Raw genomic sequence first — 13931 nt, forward strand, 5'->3', positions numbered from 1 at the left:
CTTCTCTCAGCACTGTGTATGTACTCTGCTGCTCTGGGTGTATCTCAGCTTCTAGCAGCAGTGTGGATGGCTGTCCTACTCTTGTTAGTCTGCTCTCAGATTCATTCCTGACCATACTGTGCCCTGCTAATGTTCTGTAACCCAGGGGGCTCACTTTGCAAATCATACTTCCCAGGTTCCTGTGCCTGTTTTTCCAGATGGGTTCATACAATGGAAGATAGGCTGGGTCTCTGGGAAGGGTCTTGCTCTTGCCAGTCAGGTTCTTCTCTGTATCTCCAGTTCCCACTGGACAAACATCTCCTGCTTTCTGTGCAGTCTTAGTCTTCTTGCAGTTGTTCACCTCTGGAGGACCTCACATTCCTCTGTTTTTCACTCTTCGCAATATTTCTAAAATTATTTCCTTGTATTAAACTCCTTTTCTTGGATTACCTAATTTAGATTTCTGTGACTCAATAAAGTTGTCACAGAAAATTAACCATCATAGATAATAATAAGTGTGATAAGTTATCTTCACTATTAGGAAGTTATTTGTTGGTGCAGTTAAAGTTTAATTGTACCTGTAAATATTTGACCACTAAATACTTGAGATCTTGGTAGCATTTGTGCATTTTACTAAAATTCTATGAATTGTATTAGCTTGATTTTACTGTGGTATGATTGTATAATACCCTTACTGGGAAATTTGATACATAGCAGAGAACCTTGTAGTGAGGAAGCCTAATGAACATGCCACATACACATTTCAATGTGGATTATTTTTTCCTTCTTTGTTGTGTGAGTGGAAAAACAAACAAAAAGAGGTCTTTCACCTAAGAATATGGCATACCTCAGTTAGGGAAAAAGAATTTTGAGGTAAAGAACAACCTAACACAAATCTCAAATGATTGAAACCTGGAATCCTCTTCTGCATTAACTAACTCTGCTGAATACTTGTCAATATTCTTGACTTTGCAGTACCAGTGGCTGCAGACTAATGCCCCTTGCAGATACGACAATTGTGAAAACTGTTTTCCTTCTGCCATAAAAAGACTAAATTTATCCTGGAAACCTTATGGACCCCTCCCCTCCATCCATCCCTATAAGTACTTGCTGTGTTTTCAGACAGACAATTCTTGAGTCTGGCCCCATCTTGCAAGGTTTGCTAGTAAAAATTATTTTGGGACAGTGTATGGCACATATGAGGAAATGAAAGAAGGCTAGTGTCATGGATTGAGTTATAAGCTGGAGGAATAGGTTGGAACTAGAAATTTTCAGCCTTTCTTCATCTTGGATTTTAAAGAAGTGACAGAGAATAATCTTAAGAAACTCTTTTAAGAATTACCAACTCAAGAAGGATGAGTTTCCAAAGGGAAACTGAGAAGTAATGACAAAAGTGGAAAGAGAAGCAAGTATGTAGAGAAGAGTTTTTCAAGAGATGGTGGTGGCCAATAGTATTACTTGCTATTGACCGGTCTAATAAAATAAGTTTTGGAAACGTGTTTTAGATTTATTTATTTCGGGTTATAAATACTTAACCATAAAAAAAAATCACTATGATAACGCTTCATTGCCTTCCATTAGTTACATTACCGAAATGTGAATTTCAGCTAATTTTTATTTCTCTTTCAGTTGAGGTTACTATTTGTGTTTGGCAAGATATTGCAAAACCTCCATCCCCTGTCCCCCCCAATGTTTGTATTGAATACAAGAAATACTTCTGTTACAGACTTCTGTTAATTTTTGTTCAAAAATAATAAACGTTTAAAAATCTGTATGTATGTGTAAGCCCATTTTGATCTTAGGAAAAGTTATTCTCCACCTGGTCATTTTAACTTTAATTATTGTATCTGTTAGTTTATTCTCTGTGAGTTATCATTATATTAGTTGTAGGTTGCTTTTTTTTCACTTCTAAATTTTAAGAGCAATTTATAATTTTGGGGGGAACAGCATAAAAACTAGGTATTCAACAATTTAGGATCATTAGTCAAGGACCTTCTTAAAAATTGACTTGCACCATCTAAAGGTATTCAAAGTAATCTTAGAACAACTACAGTTAATTCAGCCTTCAAGTCCTCACCTCAGAATAGTGAATATTTATAGAGGGCTTAAAAGCTAATTTATCATTTTTATATAGAGAGAAATGTTAAGTATATTCCATTGCATACAAATCTCTATAAATATTCTCTTGCTTCCTATAATTGTTCTGATTTTCTGGCAAAATAGCATTTTAAATGTTTCCATTTTATAGAAAAAATTATATTTATTTTTCTTTTTTATTTAGATATGGAGTATGAAACAAGACAATTGTGTCCATGATTTGCAAGCACATAATAAAGAAATTTATACTATTAAATGGAGTCCAACAGGACCAGGGACAAATAATCCAAATGCCAACCTTATGTTAGCAAGGTGATATTTCCATTTTATTCTTCCTTTTATGATTCTTCTATAAATAATAACTTCTACTAACTGTGACAGAAAATTAGGGACGTTTCCATGAAATAGGAATCTATTTTACAAGAATACATTTTATGGAAAGCTTTAAACATGGGGTTTTCTTAGTAGTATTTCTGGGAAATAATCAAATATCAACTGGTGATATCTAATGTTGATTAAAACGCAAGTAATTGAGGCATAGTATGATAAAATTTCATCAGCATTTTTTAAAAAAGATAAAATATAAAATATGGGCAATTTTGTGTGGATCAGTAAAAATGGATTATTTAAAGAGAAGAATGCAGTAAATTAGCCCATTTATGTTTTCCAATTCAGGGATTTGGAGATGGTTTAAAGCTGCCTTTCTCTTTGGTTAGCTTTTACTTTCTAAAATACTTTCATCTAAACAGTCCAGTCTGCTTCTCATAAAGGATTTGTAGCAAGCCATTTAGGAATAGCAGACTATGGGAGGTTGGGAGCAAGTCTGAGAAAGTATTCTATAACTTATAAAAAAAATTTTCCCTCCCTTTTCAGTGCATCCTTCGATTCTACTGTTAGGTTATGGGATGTAGACCGAGGAATTTGCATCCATACTTTGACAAAACACCAAGAGCCTGTGTACAGTGTAGCTTTCAGTCCTGATGGCAGGTATCTGGCAAGTGGTTCTTTTGACAAATGTGTGCACATCTGGAACACACAGGTATGTCTAAGTTATTTAAATGATCAAACACTCAAGGATTTAATGGGAAACATTTGCTTTTGCTTACCCAACCCTCCACCCCTTTGGTTATTCCTCATGCAATGTTACTTCAGTACTTTCTTCTAAAAATACAATACATTTTGGGGGAATTTCCAGTTAAATAAATATGAAAACAAATATTTTCATATGTACACCAGAATTTAGAAATAGATTTAGATTTCGTATTTTTATTTATTATTATATTTGGTTTTTTAAGTAGCTTAGTAGACATAGAGTGTGAAAGCTTAAGACACATTTATTTAAGTAAATGACACTTTCTAAAAGAATTCGTTGAAGGAGCTCTGTATGAGTAATCAAAAATATATTAAGAAGCCAGGCATAATGGTGCACGCCTGTAATCCCAGCAGCACAGGAGGGTGAGACAGGAGGATTGTGAGTTCAAAGTCAGCCTTAGCAACGTCAAAATACTAAGAAATTTAGTGAGACCCTCTCTCCAAATAAAATACAAAATAGGACTGGGGATGTGGCTCAGTGGCCAATTGCCCCTGAGTTTAATCCCTGGTTCTCCCCTGCCCTTCAAAAAAATGTATTAAGAGATAAGATTTTATGGCTGAACACAGTGAATTATTAGGAAAAAAAAAACCAAACTTGTAATCCACATGATGTTTTCAGAGACTGTGCTGTGTACAGGTCCTTCCTTTCCTAAAAGTAGCACCGCCTTTTGCTTTCTTTTTCTTAAAAAAAATTTTCTGGGGCTGGGGTTATAGCTCAGTGGTAGAGCTCTTGCCTCGCATATGTGAGGCACTGGGTTCGATCCTCAGCACCACATAAAAATAAAGAAATTTTTTAAAAAGTTGAAAAAATTTTGTTTCCCGTGTTTTAGTTTTTGTGTTCCATGTACCACATTTCTTTTATAGTATAGGCTCTGCAGTCACCTGTCTCTTCATTCGTCTTTGCAGTTGTAGGACACATGTTGCTTGAGTTATTGATCTTTTTGATTTCTATAAACTTCTTATATACTAGAAAAATAAGGCCCTTGACATGTGAATATTTAATGTTGATATTTCACTGTTACTTTCTTGTCTCTGCTCTTCCTTTTTCTCTCTTTATGAATATTTGCATGTGTTGAATATATTCTGTAACTAAATGTACATGCTTTAGAAATTTGTTTCTAAATTTTAACTGTGTCTGAGAGGACACTAATTGTGTACCTAACTCAACCTTTTAAAACTTTTCAGTAGAATATTTGTAAAAATGAATCAAAATATAAATAACAGTAATATAAATCTTCACACATTTAAATTAGTCTTGTTTTTCATTTTCTCTTTTAATTATATTTCTAACAAAATATTATTATGAACATCCATATGCCTACCAACCAGATTTAATTGATAGGAACCTCTTGCCACACTTGTTTTAGATCCTTTTCTTTCTGCATTTACATGACAAAAGTAGATAGAGCTAAAGTGTTTACCTCCTTTCTTTTTTCTCTTCCTTCCTAGAGGCTCTAAGCAAACCTGTACAGTGTATTTGTTATTCCCATGATGTATTAACTGACATGTTTTAACTGTTTTGTGTTGTCAAATTGTACATAAATGGTATGAAATTGTATATATCATTTAAAGCTTGTATTTTTTACCATTTTATGTTTTAATTATAATCACATGAATACATGTAGGTCAAGAATGATGATTACTCTAGAACATTGTCTGAATGTAGCTGTTTATTCATTTTCTTATTGGTAGGCTTATAAACATTTGCTGTGAACATTCTTGCATGTGTTTTCTTTTGCAAATGAATGAAGGTTTTTCTAATACTTTTACCACACATACATAATGTGCGTGCACATACATACTTGTCTGTGAATGTGTATGGAGATTATGGGCCTACAAAACTGCTTTCAGACTCCTTATACCAAATTTTTACTTCTAGTAGCAATATTTTGGATTTCCTATTTTTCTCTGTCTTGAGATCATCAGACTGCTAAATATTTGTCCAATTTGGTGGATAATACTTTGTTTTAATTTGTTCTTCCTTGATTGTTGGTGAGTTTAATGTCTTTTTAAATTCTTATTTTCCATTTGAATATTCTTTTTTTGGAGTAGATGCACTCAGTGCAGACATCTCCCCTTATATTTCTATAGTGTATTCATCCCCCCACCCCTATTGAATAGTTGGTGTTCTGTTCATTTTGTATACTAATTCACTTTGGTCGTATGGATTGCAATGATCTTGCAGTTCCCATCTTTTCATTTTTTAATTTTGAATGGTATTTATCATGGAGAAGTTTTTAATTTTAGTTTTCAGATTTATTTTTTTTTTATTGCTTCCTTTCATAAAGTACTTTAAGCTTTTTGTATGTGCTTTTAACTCCTTTGCGATTGATTTTTATATATGGTGCAAAATAAAGTTACTTTACTGTTCTTCGCCTTTGGTCTTTAATATTTCCAACAAAGAGCATATACATTTCTGTACTTTGCTTATGACTGCTTTGAATTTATAGGTGAAATTGGAGGAAATCATTGTCATTGAATTTTATCACCCATAAATATATTTCCATTATTTGTCTTTTATTCATAAATTCAGTAAAATGTTATAATTTTCTACCAAGATCATCTTTTCTTTTTCTTAATTTATTCTGAGGTACCTTTATGTTACTATGTTACTATGCAAAATACATTCCTTAAAATATATTCGTTAATTTACTCTTTGCTTATGTTTGATCCATTTTTAAGTTCTCATTTAGTTCTTTGTGACAAAGTCAATTTTAATGAAATTTGGGTAATGAAGTAGGGAGTAGTACAGCACATTACTGTGCTTATAAGGGCATTTGATCAGCTAACCATATTTTATTGTGTCACTTTGTTTATGAGATACCTCATTTTAATTTAAGTTCAAAAGTAATAAAATGGTACCTAGTGAATTTTCAATGCAGGAGAAAAGTGATGATTGTTTTGTCATATCTACATACATTTATTTCCTGTTATTACTTGGGTAATGCCTTATTTAAGTGTTTGACAGGTAAATGATTGAGGCTTTTCCCAATATCTGGCCCATTGGCCCTTTAGTGTTGTAACCCTGACTTGTTGACCATACCATTTTGGTTAATTGCAGTCCAGTTCAAACTTAGAGATTAAGTATTTTGAAAAGTACGTTTTTAACTCCAAAGACGTCTGTAGATTATACATATTTTATTTTCTATACCTCAGCTGAGTTTAGATTTTGTTGATGACATTCTTTTCTCATTAACTATACTCCAGGCTTAATGTATACTCAGTTTTCATTAATCCCATAAATTATCAGAAATTTTAGGTAGAAAGCAAAAGAAACAGCTGGGCCTTCACATTCTTAAATCAGCCATGGCAAGCATCTGTGGTTTGTGCCACTATTATCAGACTGAATTTGAAGAGGAAAGAAAGGAAAATAATATTCCAGTCTAGTAGTTAACATGTATAGACTATATTGGGAAGTATTTGTAAGGTATGTGGTTTGCTATCATGTTGTTTTTAATTAGAGCTGCTCTTTTGCTTGACTTTTTAGGGTAACATAAAACTGCAAGGGTCACTTCAGTGGTTTGTCCTAGCAGAGTGCCAGAGCACATGTTTCATGTTTTCCAGTTCTCGCAACAGGGCTTCTGCCCTCTGCCCTATTAATGACTGACTTCATAGGAATATACATTTTTGGACTGAATTGTATTTAGAGCAGTGGAATGATTTTTGTTTTCATTACTGAAGGAATTAAATAATTTAGTTCCACTTTTGGCTAAATTATCAATGAAATTATTAGTGTTCCTGCTCATTTTTTTTAACTTATAACATCTTTCAAGAATAATGTATAGGGCTGGGGATATAGCTCTATTGGTAGAGTGCATGCCTTGCATGCATAAGGCCCTGGATTCAATCCCCAGCACTAATAATAATAATAAATATTATTTTATCCTCCTCTTTGACCCATTTCCTTCTGTAGTTAAGGACTACGAATAAATATAAATAAATATGGTATAAACAATAGATTTATATTGGGATTATCTTTATTTGTTATATTTCCTCTTTGAAATGTTTTATCAAACAGAATTAATTTTGTTTTTGAACATAACAAAACTCATGCTTTTTTAAGTGATAATAACAAATATGTATTTCATGTCACATACTAAATCTTTATTTATGGCTGTTATTATCTGTGTCAAAGAAGCCAAAGATATCTTAGTCAAGTGTTGTCATTAACACTAGTAGAACTGAATATGTGTTAGAGTAATCTTTTGAGAGCAAACTGATAGTATTTTTATTTTTTTAAAAAAATCTTCATTACATTTCTAGCATTTCAGAATTTGCACTTATTTTGGACTTGAAACTAAGTCCAGTCTCTGATTGCTAGACATAAAACCATGTAATATTTTTATCTCACTGTTGGATTTGTAATTTTAATTTTTAAGATTCTGCTTTTCATTTTTTAGACAGGTGCTCTAGTTCACAGCTATAGGGGAACAGGTGGAATTTTTGAAGTTTGCTGGAATGCAGCAGGAGACAAAGTTGGAGCCAGTGCATCAGATGGTTCAGTAAGTATAATAGTTTCTAAAGGAGTGTGAGAGAGAGTTTATGTGTGTGCGCATGCATGCACCTGTGTTTACCCATTGGAATGTGGCTTATCGCAGTAGCAACTAATTATTGAAGTTCTTTGCAAAGTAAATTTTAAGAAATGATATTGATTTTTTTCTCCCCTGAAGGCTATATACTCTTTATGTTCATTATATTCAAATAATGTAAATAAAATTTAGTTTCTCTTTTGCTGGAAGATTTTCTTCATAATCAAGGAAGGAACAGTTTTTACACAAATCTTCATTAGTGAGATTAAATATAGTGGAGTTACACTCTGGGAGAAATTGGAATTTTTAATGACTATTTCTACTTTCTCCTTCCTGTAGAAGAGTGTTGGTGGTTCAGGGAAGGAAGATTAGATGCTGTTGATTTCTGCAGAGTAAGGTGTGATATTGAAAGACTCTCGAGATGAGTTTGTACATTTTTAAAGAATATACCAGCTATGGCTTCTGGAGCTCTAAAAAGCAGAGGGAAGATGGAAAACCATTAGCTGTATACTTAAGCTATAGCTAAATATTATTTTGTATGTTTCCCCCCTTCTTTTTTCATGAACAATGCAATTCCTAATAATTCTAGCTATGTTTCTTCCCCAATATTATTAGCTTATGGTTGTTTCCTTTGCTTAGATAATCTTTTAACTTCTGTGTTAGTAAAGTGCCCATTTTGCTGAAGGTTCATGAACTTAGAACTGAGAAACAGATTTGAAATTGTACTACAGAAAAGTTAAACTTGAAAAATTCTGAACACATTGGTTGATTATTGTAATTTCTTTCAGGTTTGTGTATTAGACCTTCGGAAATAGCGCTACTAGTTGGAAGCCATGGACCGACTATGAATGTGTACATAGCCAAAATGACTGTCCCTGACCCACGTACTGCTATAGTCCCACTTGAACCATGGCCAGTCCACTACAGCCAAATCTAAAAGAAATATATACATACAGTGTATATAAACAAAATTGCACCCTGAAGATGACAGAGTTTTGTCACAGCTTGTGAATTCTGTTCACCAAGTGCTGGAATCTAATCTGCTGTGCCCCTAAAATAGCATTTAGAAGTTTGGATATGAAAAACAGAAGAAAGAGATATACGTTATAAAAGCAGACCATACATACATGTACCAGTTTTTGGATACTAATGACAGCCTTGTCTCCCCCTTTGAATCAGCAGACACCATGGATTATATTCTTTTTTTTCCTTTCAGTAGTGAGCAGTTTGTATGTACAGAGAAAATGGACTTAAAAAAAAAAACTTGCAGCAGTAGTTTGTTCTTGCTTTTAAATTTTGTTTTTGGTTTAGATTATGGATGCATGAAGTAAGGGAGTGAATCAGTTTCTTGTTTATATTTTTTTTCACCTTTTAAACAAAAAAAAATCTTAAAAATATTTTAATGCATTCTTTTGAAGAGGTTAATGTTTGGTACATTTTATGGCTCCCAGAGCATATATTCAATTGGTGCATATTGTGGAAGGAAGGGGGAATTTGAAATTAAATGAAAACATATGACTTGGGTCATGGCAATCTGTAAGACACATCAGTAAAAGGGTATTATGCTCTGTTTTTTTTTTTTGTGTTATTGTTTTTGTTGTTTTTTTCTGGTTCTTTTTTTTTGTGATGTGGCTTAAATACAATAGTTTCTTTTTTGGGACATATTTCTGCCAATTAAAGACTAGAAGGGCACAAAATTTTTTTTTTTAAATACCATAGAGAAGATACATTTTTAAAAAATCTTCTGATGTTTTGTAGCCATAACTGAATTATGGTTAAAATGTGCACTATTGTGAAAAGGAGCAAAGTAGTTTTGGGTTTTTTGTTGTTTGTTTATTTGTTTTGCTTTGTTTTCTAAGAGATTAAAATGTTTCTGGATAAGGATTAGCTTCTCAAAGTGTCCATCATTCTGTATAGAAGCTTAACTATGTAATGTAACCAAACTCCAGTATTAAGAATCTCTCATGTTGTTTTTCTTTTATACAAAGCAAGATAACGGCATATAACACTGCCATTACATGGCAAAATGCTTGCTACCTTAGTTTAAAAAACAATCTTTAAAACAAAAGACTTGCTTCAAGGTATTTTTAATAGCAGTGATTCAGAATTAAAAAAAAAAAAAGATAATTGCACTAACCTCCTTGCTGCTCTGATTCTGCATTTGTGGTACTTGTGACTACATTTTTAAGCTGCTATTTTTTTTTTCCAGTAATCACTACTCTATCATGTCTTTTACTCTGTTTATGTCAAGTGTTTTCTTAAAGATAACAGGCATCAAATCTCTTGTGCTCATGCAACTAAAAGTAAAATATACAGACAAATGTTAGCATGAGGCCATGTTTATGTGTATGATTAACAGGGTTTGTCATGATTAACATAAGAATCTAGGAGTGTCAATTTGAAAGAGAATAGTTGTCAAATTTATATCTTACAGATTTTAATTAAGGAATTGTTTATTATCAAGCTTAGCAAATTTACAACACTATTTCTGTCAATAATTATTTTGAGGCCTTTACTGCTAAAATTTTAACCTGTGTTCTGTGTTTAAGTGGAAACTGATTTAACCCAAGTTAATGCAGCTTTGATTTGCAGCATTTGTTGTTTTGCTATTTTTACAAAACAGCATTGATTGAAGCAAGTCTTGGTTTTACTAAGGTAGAGTAGCATTTGCTATAGGTAAAGAGAATAAATACACTTAATTTTCACAATACATTGTTATATGTACCCCAGTTGTTGATAGTGGGGACTATGATACTGTAATAATATTTTTTAAGATTTACATCCAGAGAGGCAGTCATTCATGATGGTTTTGTGCCAGCTGTTTTTAGGGTTTTGGATCACATTAGAGATAATTTAGAACTTATTACCCTGTGACTTATGTAGGAAACCTAATATGCTGAGTATCTGGCACTTGAAATCCTGCTTTTATTGCTAGAGGTTCACATCTGGTTGACCTCTGTTGTTGTTTAAAAAAAATAAATAAAAATAAAAAAATCTGTGCAATAATTTTTAAATGTGCTCCCAGGAATAGACACAAATGTTTTGAGTATGTTTAAGCTGCATTTTCCTTTAGTGATGCATTTGTCAATTGCACTGAATTTAAATCTGAAAGTCAGAGGTGATTATTGATAGTACTTTTGTATTTTGATATGGACAATTTATTCATTTGCATACAGTTATTGACTTTTTTCCCAGCTGATTAAAAGATAGTCAAGAAATTCTGCAATATAGCTGTCAAAATGGACAGCTACATTTTTATGATATTGTCATCTTTGCTGTTTTTTTTTTAATTCTTTAGCTATTTTACTTACGCATAATAGCCACAATAGGACATATAAAGATTATAAATGCAGAGCTTTATTATCCTGAAGTCTTGGGTCTTTCAAGTGTAAACTTCTCTGAAAGGTATCCATTTTGTAGGCTTGGGTTCTTGGTGAGCATACAATTGTTTGTTTTTGCTGCTGTTCTCACATCATCATTGCCTGCTGATGTGCCACGATGCTGCTCCAATAGACAAAAATAAGATCGTCTCTAATTTGAGCAGTAACATGATTGCAAGAGACCAAGTTTCACAGCCTGTAAAGTTCTATATTTGGGGTTCTTACTCATTTTTCCTCCCATTTTTTCCTGAGAATTTATTCCTGAAGATCAACTGAATCCAGTAGTTGGTCTATGGAATTCATTATGTTTTATATGCTACTGTAAGAAATGTATGATCATATGGAAAAATAGGAAGGGAAAATTTGATTAAAATAGAATGAAGAAAGAACAGCTGCCACTCTTAAATGTCATAAAGGAATTTTTTTTTCTTCAAGTAGGAAATCCCTTAAGTACTTACATTTGCTCCAGTCCCCTTTCCCACAATCAATCAGGTAATATTATTGACTTTCAGATGACTTTTAGAAGTGGTAACTGGTAATTTCCTAATAGGTCTTAGAACGTATCAAATTGTTTTAATTAATTATTCTCTAGGTAAGTATGTTTTAGGGTAAAACATCTTTTACAGATACTGAAAGTGCCTCCTTTTGTGGTGTAAAAAACAAATTATGGTGCAAAAGTAATCACTAGATTGAATTACACGAAGGTTTTTTGCTTTTTGACATACAAAAATGTCAAGAGAAAGGCCAAAGATTTGTACTTTTTCACTTAACTTATAAAAGCACTCCTTTTTTCCTTAAACTTCTTTCTGTTAAATTAGATTTAATGAGAGAGTACTATTTTTAAGGAGCTATCTGTTTATGTAGACTGATTTTGTTTAGAGTAATGTAAACTAATAATGAGTAGAGGCCTGAAGAGGACTGTGCATTTTTGCTATTAAAGGAATCACAAATGACCATACTTCTGCGAGCAAAAATGACGAGTTTTATTAGATAAGTAGAAAACTAAATCTTAAATGCAGTGCTATTTACTCTTTTAAGTCAGTTTTCATTTTCTTATATACATTGTACATTTCTACAGAACCTGTGTTTATTCTCATATGGTAAGGAAGGTACTTGCACATGGTAAATTACTGTTAACAGTTTCCGCAGAAATCCTGTTTCAGTGGACCAACATTGTGGCATGGCAGCAAATGCCAACATTTTGGGGAATAGCAGCAAACCTACAAGAGACCCTGGTTGGTGTTTTTGTTTGTTTATTTGTTTGTTGGTTTGTTTTTGGTCCCTTCCCCCCTTCTCTGAATCAGCAGGGATGGAAGGAGGTGGGTAGGGAAGTTATTAATTACTCCTTCCAGTAGTAGCTCTGAAGTGTCACATTTAATATCAGTTTTGTTTTTTTAACATGATTCTAGTTAAATGTAGGAGAGAGAAAAAAAGGAAGTGTTCACTTTTTTTAATACACTGATTTAGAAATTTGATGTCTTATATCAGTAGTTCTGAGGTATTGATAGCATTCTTTATTTCTGCCTTTACGTTACCAGTGTTGAAGCAGGGTGAATAACTAGGGCATATATATATATATTTTTTTTTTCTAGTAAGCTGTTTCATGATGTTGTCTTTGGAATTTCTGGATAAGTTCAAGAAAACATTCTGCATGTTGTATCTAGTCTGATGTACTTACCCATCTCATTCAAACAGAACCAGGCAGACTGCATTTTGTAGCTCTGTAATCCTTGAATACAGAAGTAATTTTCTCTTTCCTGACTTTGACATTGTAGCTATAATGTTTTCATTTTAATTTTTACAAATCCTTTGGGTCTAATTCTGTGAGCCTACCTATAGCACTGGATTAAAATGTCTGCATCATTTCTTTAGTTATCCAGTTAACTTTAAAACTGTTGTAAAAGTGTAAACCAGCCCATGACAGTTTTTTGTACATGTTAAAGAACTTTATTGTTCAGTTTTCATGATTATTGTGTAAGGAAGACTGATATAGATGTTCTATGCTGTCCTGGACCATGTTAATTACACTTATGATGTATTTTGGTTCCACATCACAATGATTTGTCCCCAATGACCCTTTTATCCTTTCTAGGCACATTTTTTGTTGTTGTTGTTGCAGATTCCCTTTGCATTGTATTGCTTTGACAACTGTAATTTGAATCAGATCTGAAAGAGGTCCAGAATAAAATATATTTTGATATTATGTTGGCTGTGTACATATATAAAACCTTTGATATCTACGTAGTTTGTATAGTCTATTTGCTAGTCAAGTAATGAGAGAGGGATGATATTTCCTGTTTACATTTAATTACTTTATTTCCTCCAGTGTTGTGTAGAATAAACCTTCTTGCTCTGAGTTAGCCTTCATAACATAACATGTCTATTTTCTCCCTTACTAGTGTTACCAATTATAACAACTTTCATCAGAACCCCCAAACACTGTTTTTCATAAACATTGTTTTCCAGGATAAATACTTAAAAATTAAGCCCATAGATAAAATTACAAATTTTACTATTTTATTACTTCTTGCAGAAGATAAGATTTTTTTAAATGAAGGAATTATTTTCTATTTTTATTAAAGAATAATAGAGCATCTAATCAGCTGAGGGATAGCAATTACTTTTAAGTTATTTTGAAAACTCAATATTGTATTTAAAGGATATTATCTCACATAACCAATCTAAAAGAGACCTCAGATTTGTTTGTTTGCTTAGCATGCAGTTGAGAACAAAACAGTGTCTACATGTTATTGGCAATTTTTAGGGCAGGAGGCTCAATGTCCTTAATGATATTTTCCCCTTCATATAGAACATTTATGACATTCATTTCCATCCTTTGTCAGGATGTTTATGT

The 13931-nt window shown here is 32.6% G+C and overlaps 1 protein-coding gene across 3 annotated transcripts in view; it reads left to right on the forward strand.

The window, feature by feature from the left end:
• Positions 1 to 13280, forward strand: part of Tbl1xr1 (TBL1X/Y related 1) — a 155664-nt gene extending 142384 nt beyond the window's left edge. For all 3 annotated transcript variants that reach the window (XM_048814256.1, XM_015494249.2, XM_048814257.1), the window contains 4 exons: positions 2261 to 2388; positions 2950 to 3115; positions 7569 to 7670; positions 8486 to 13280. In XM_048814256.1, the coding sequence (XP_048670213.1) occupies positions 2261 to 2388; positions 2950 to 3115; positions 7569 to 7670; positions 8486 to 8512 (423 nt within the window). In that variant the 3' untranslated portion in view covers positions 8513 to 13280. The remainder of the gene's footprint in view (positions 1 to 2260; positions 2389 to 2949; positions 3116 to 7568; positions 7671 to 8485) is intronic.
• Positions 13281 to 13931: the final 651 nt, after the last annotated feature.

This window comes from Marmota marmota, unplaced genomic scaffold, assembly GCF_001458135.2.
Source record: "Marmota marmota marmota unplaced genomic scaffold, marMar, whole genome shotgun sequence".
Classification (NCBI taxonomy): Eukaryota; Metazoa; Chordata; class Mammalia; order Rodentia; family Sciuridae; genus Marmota; species Marmota marmota.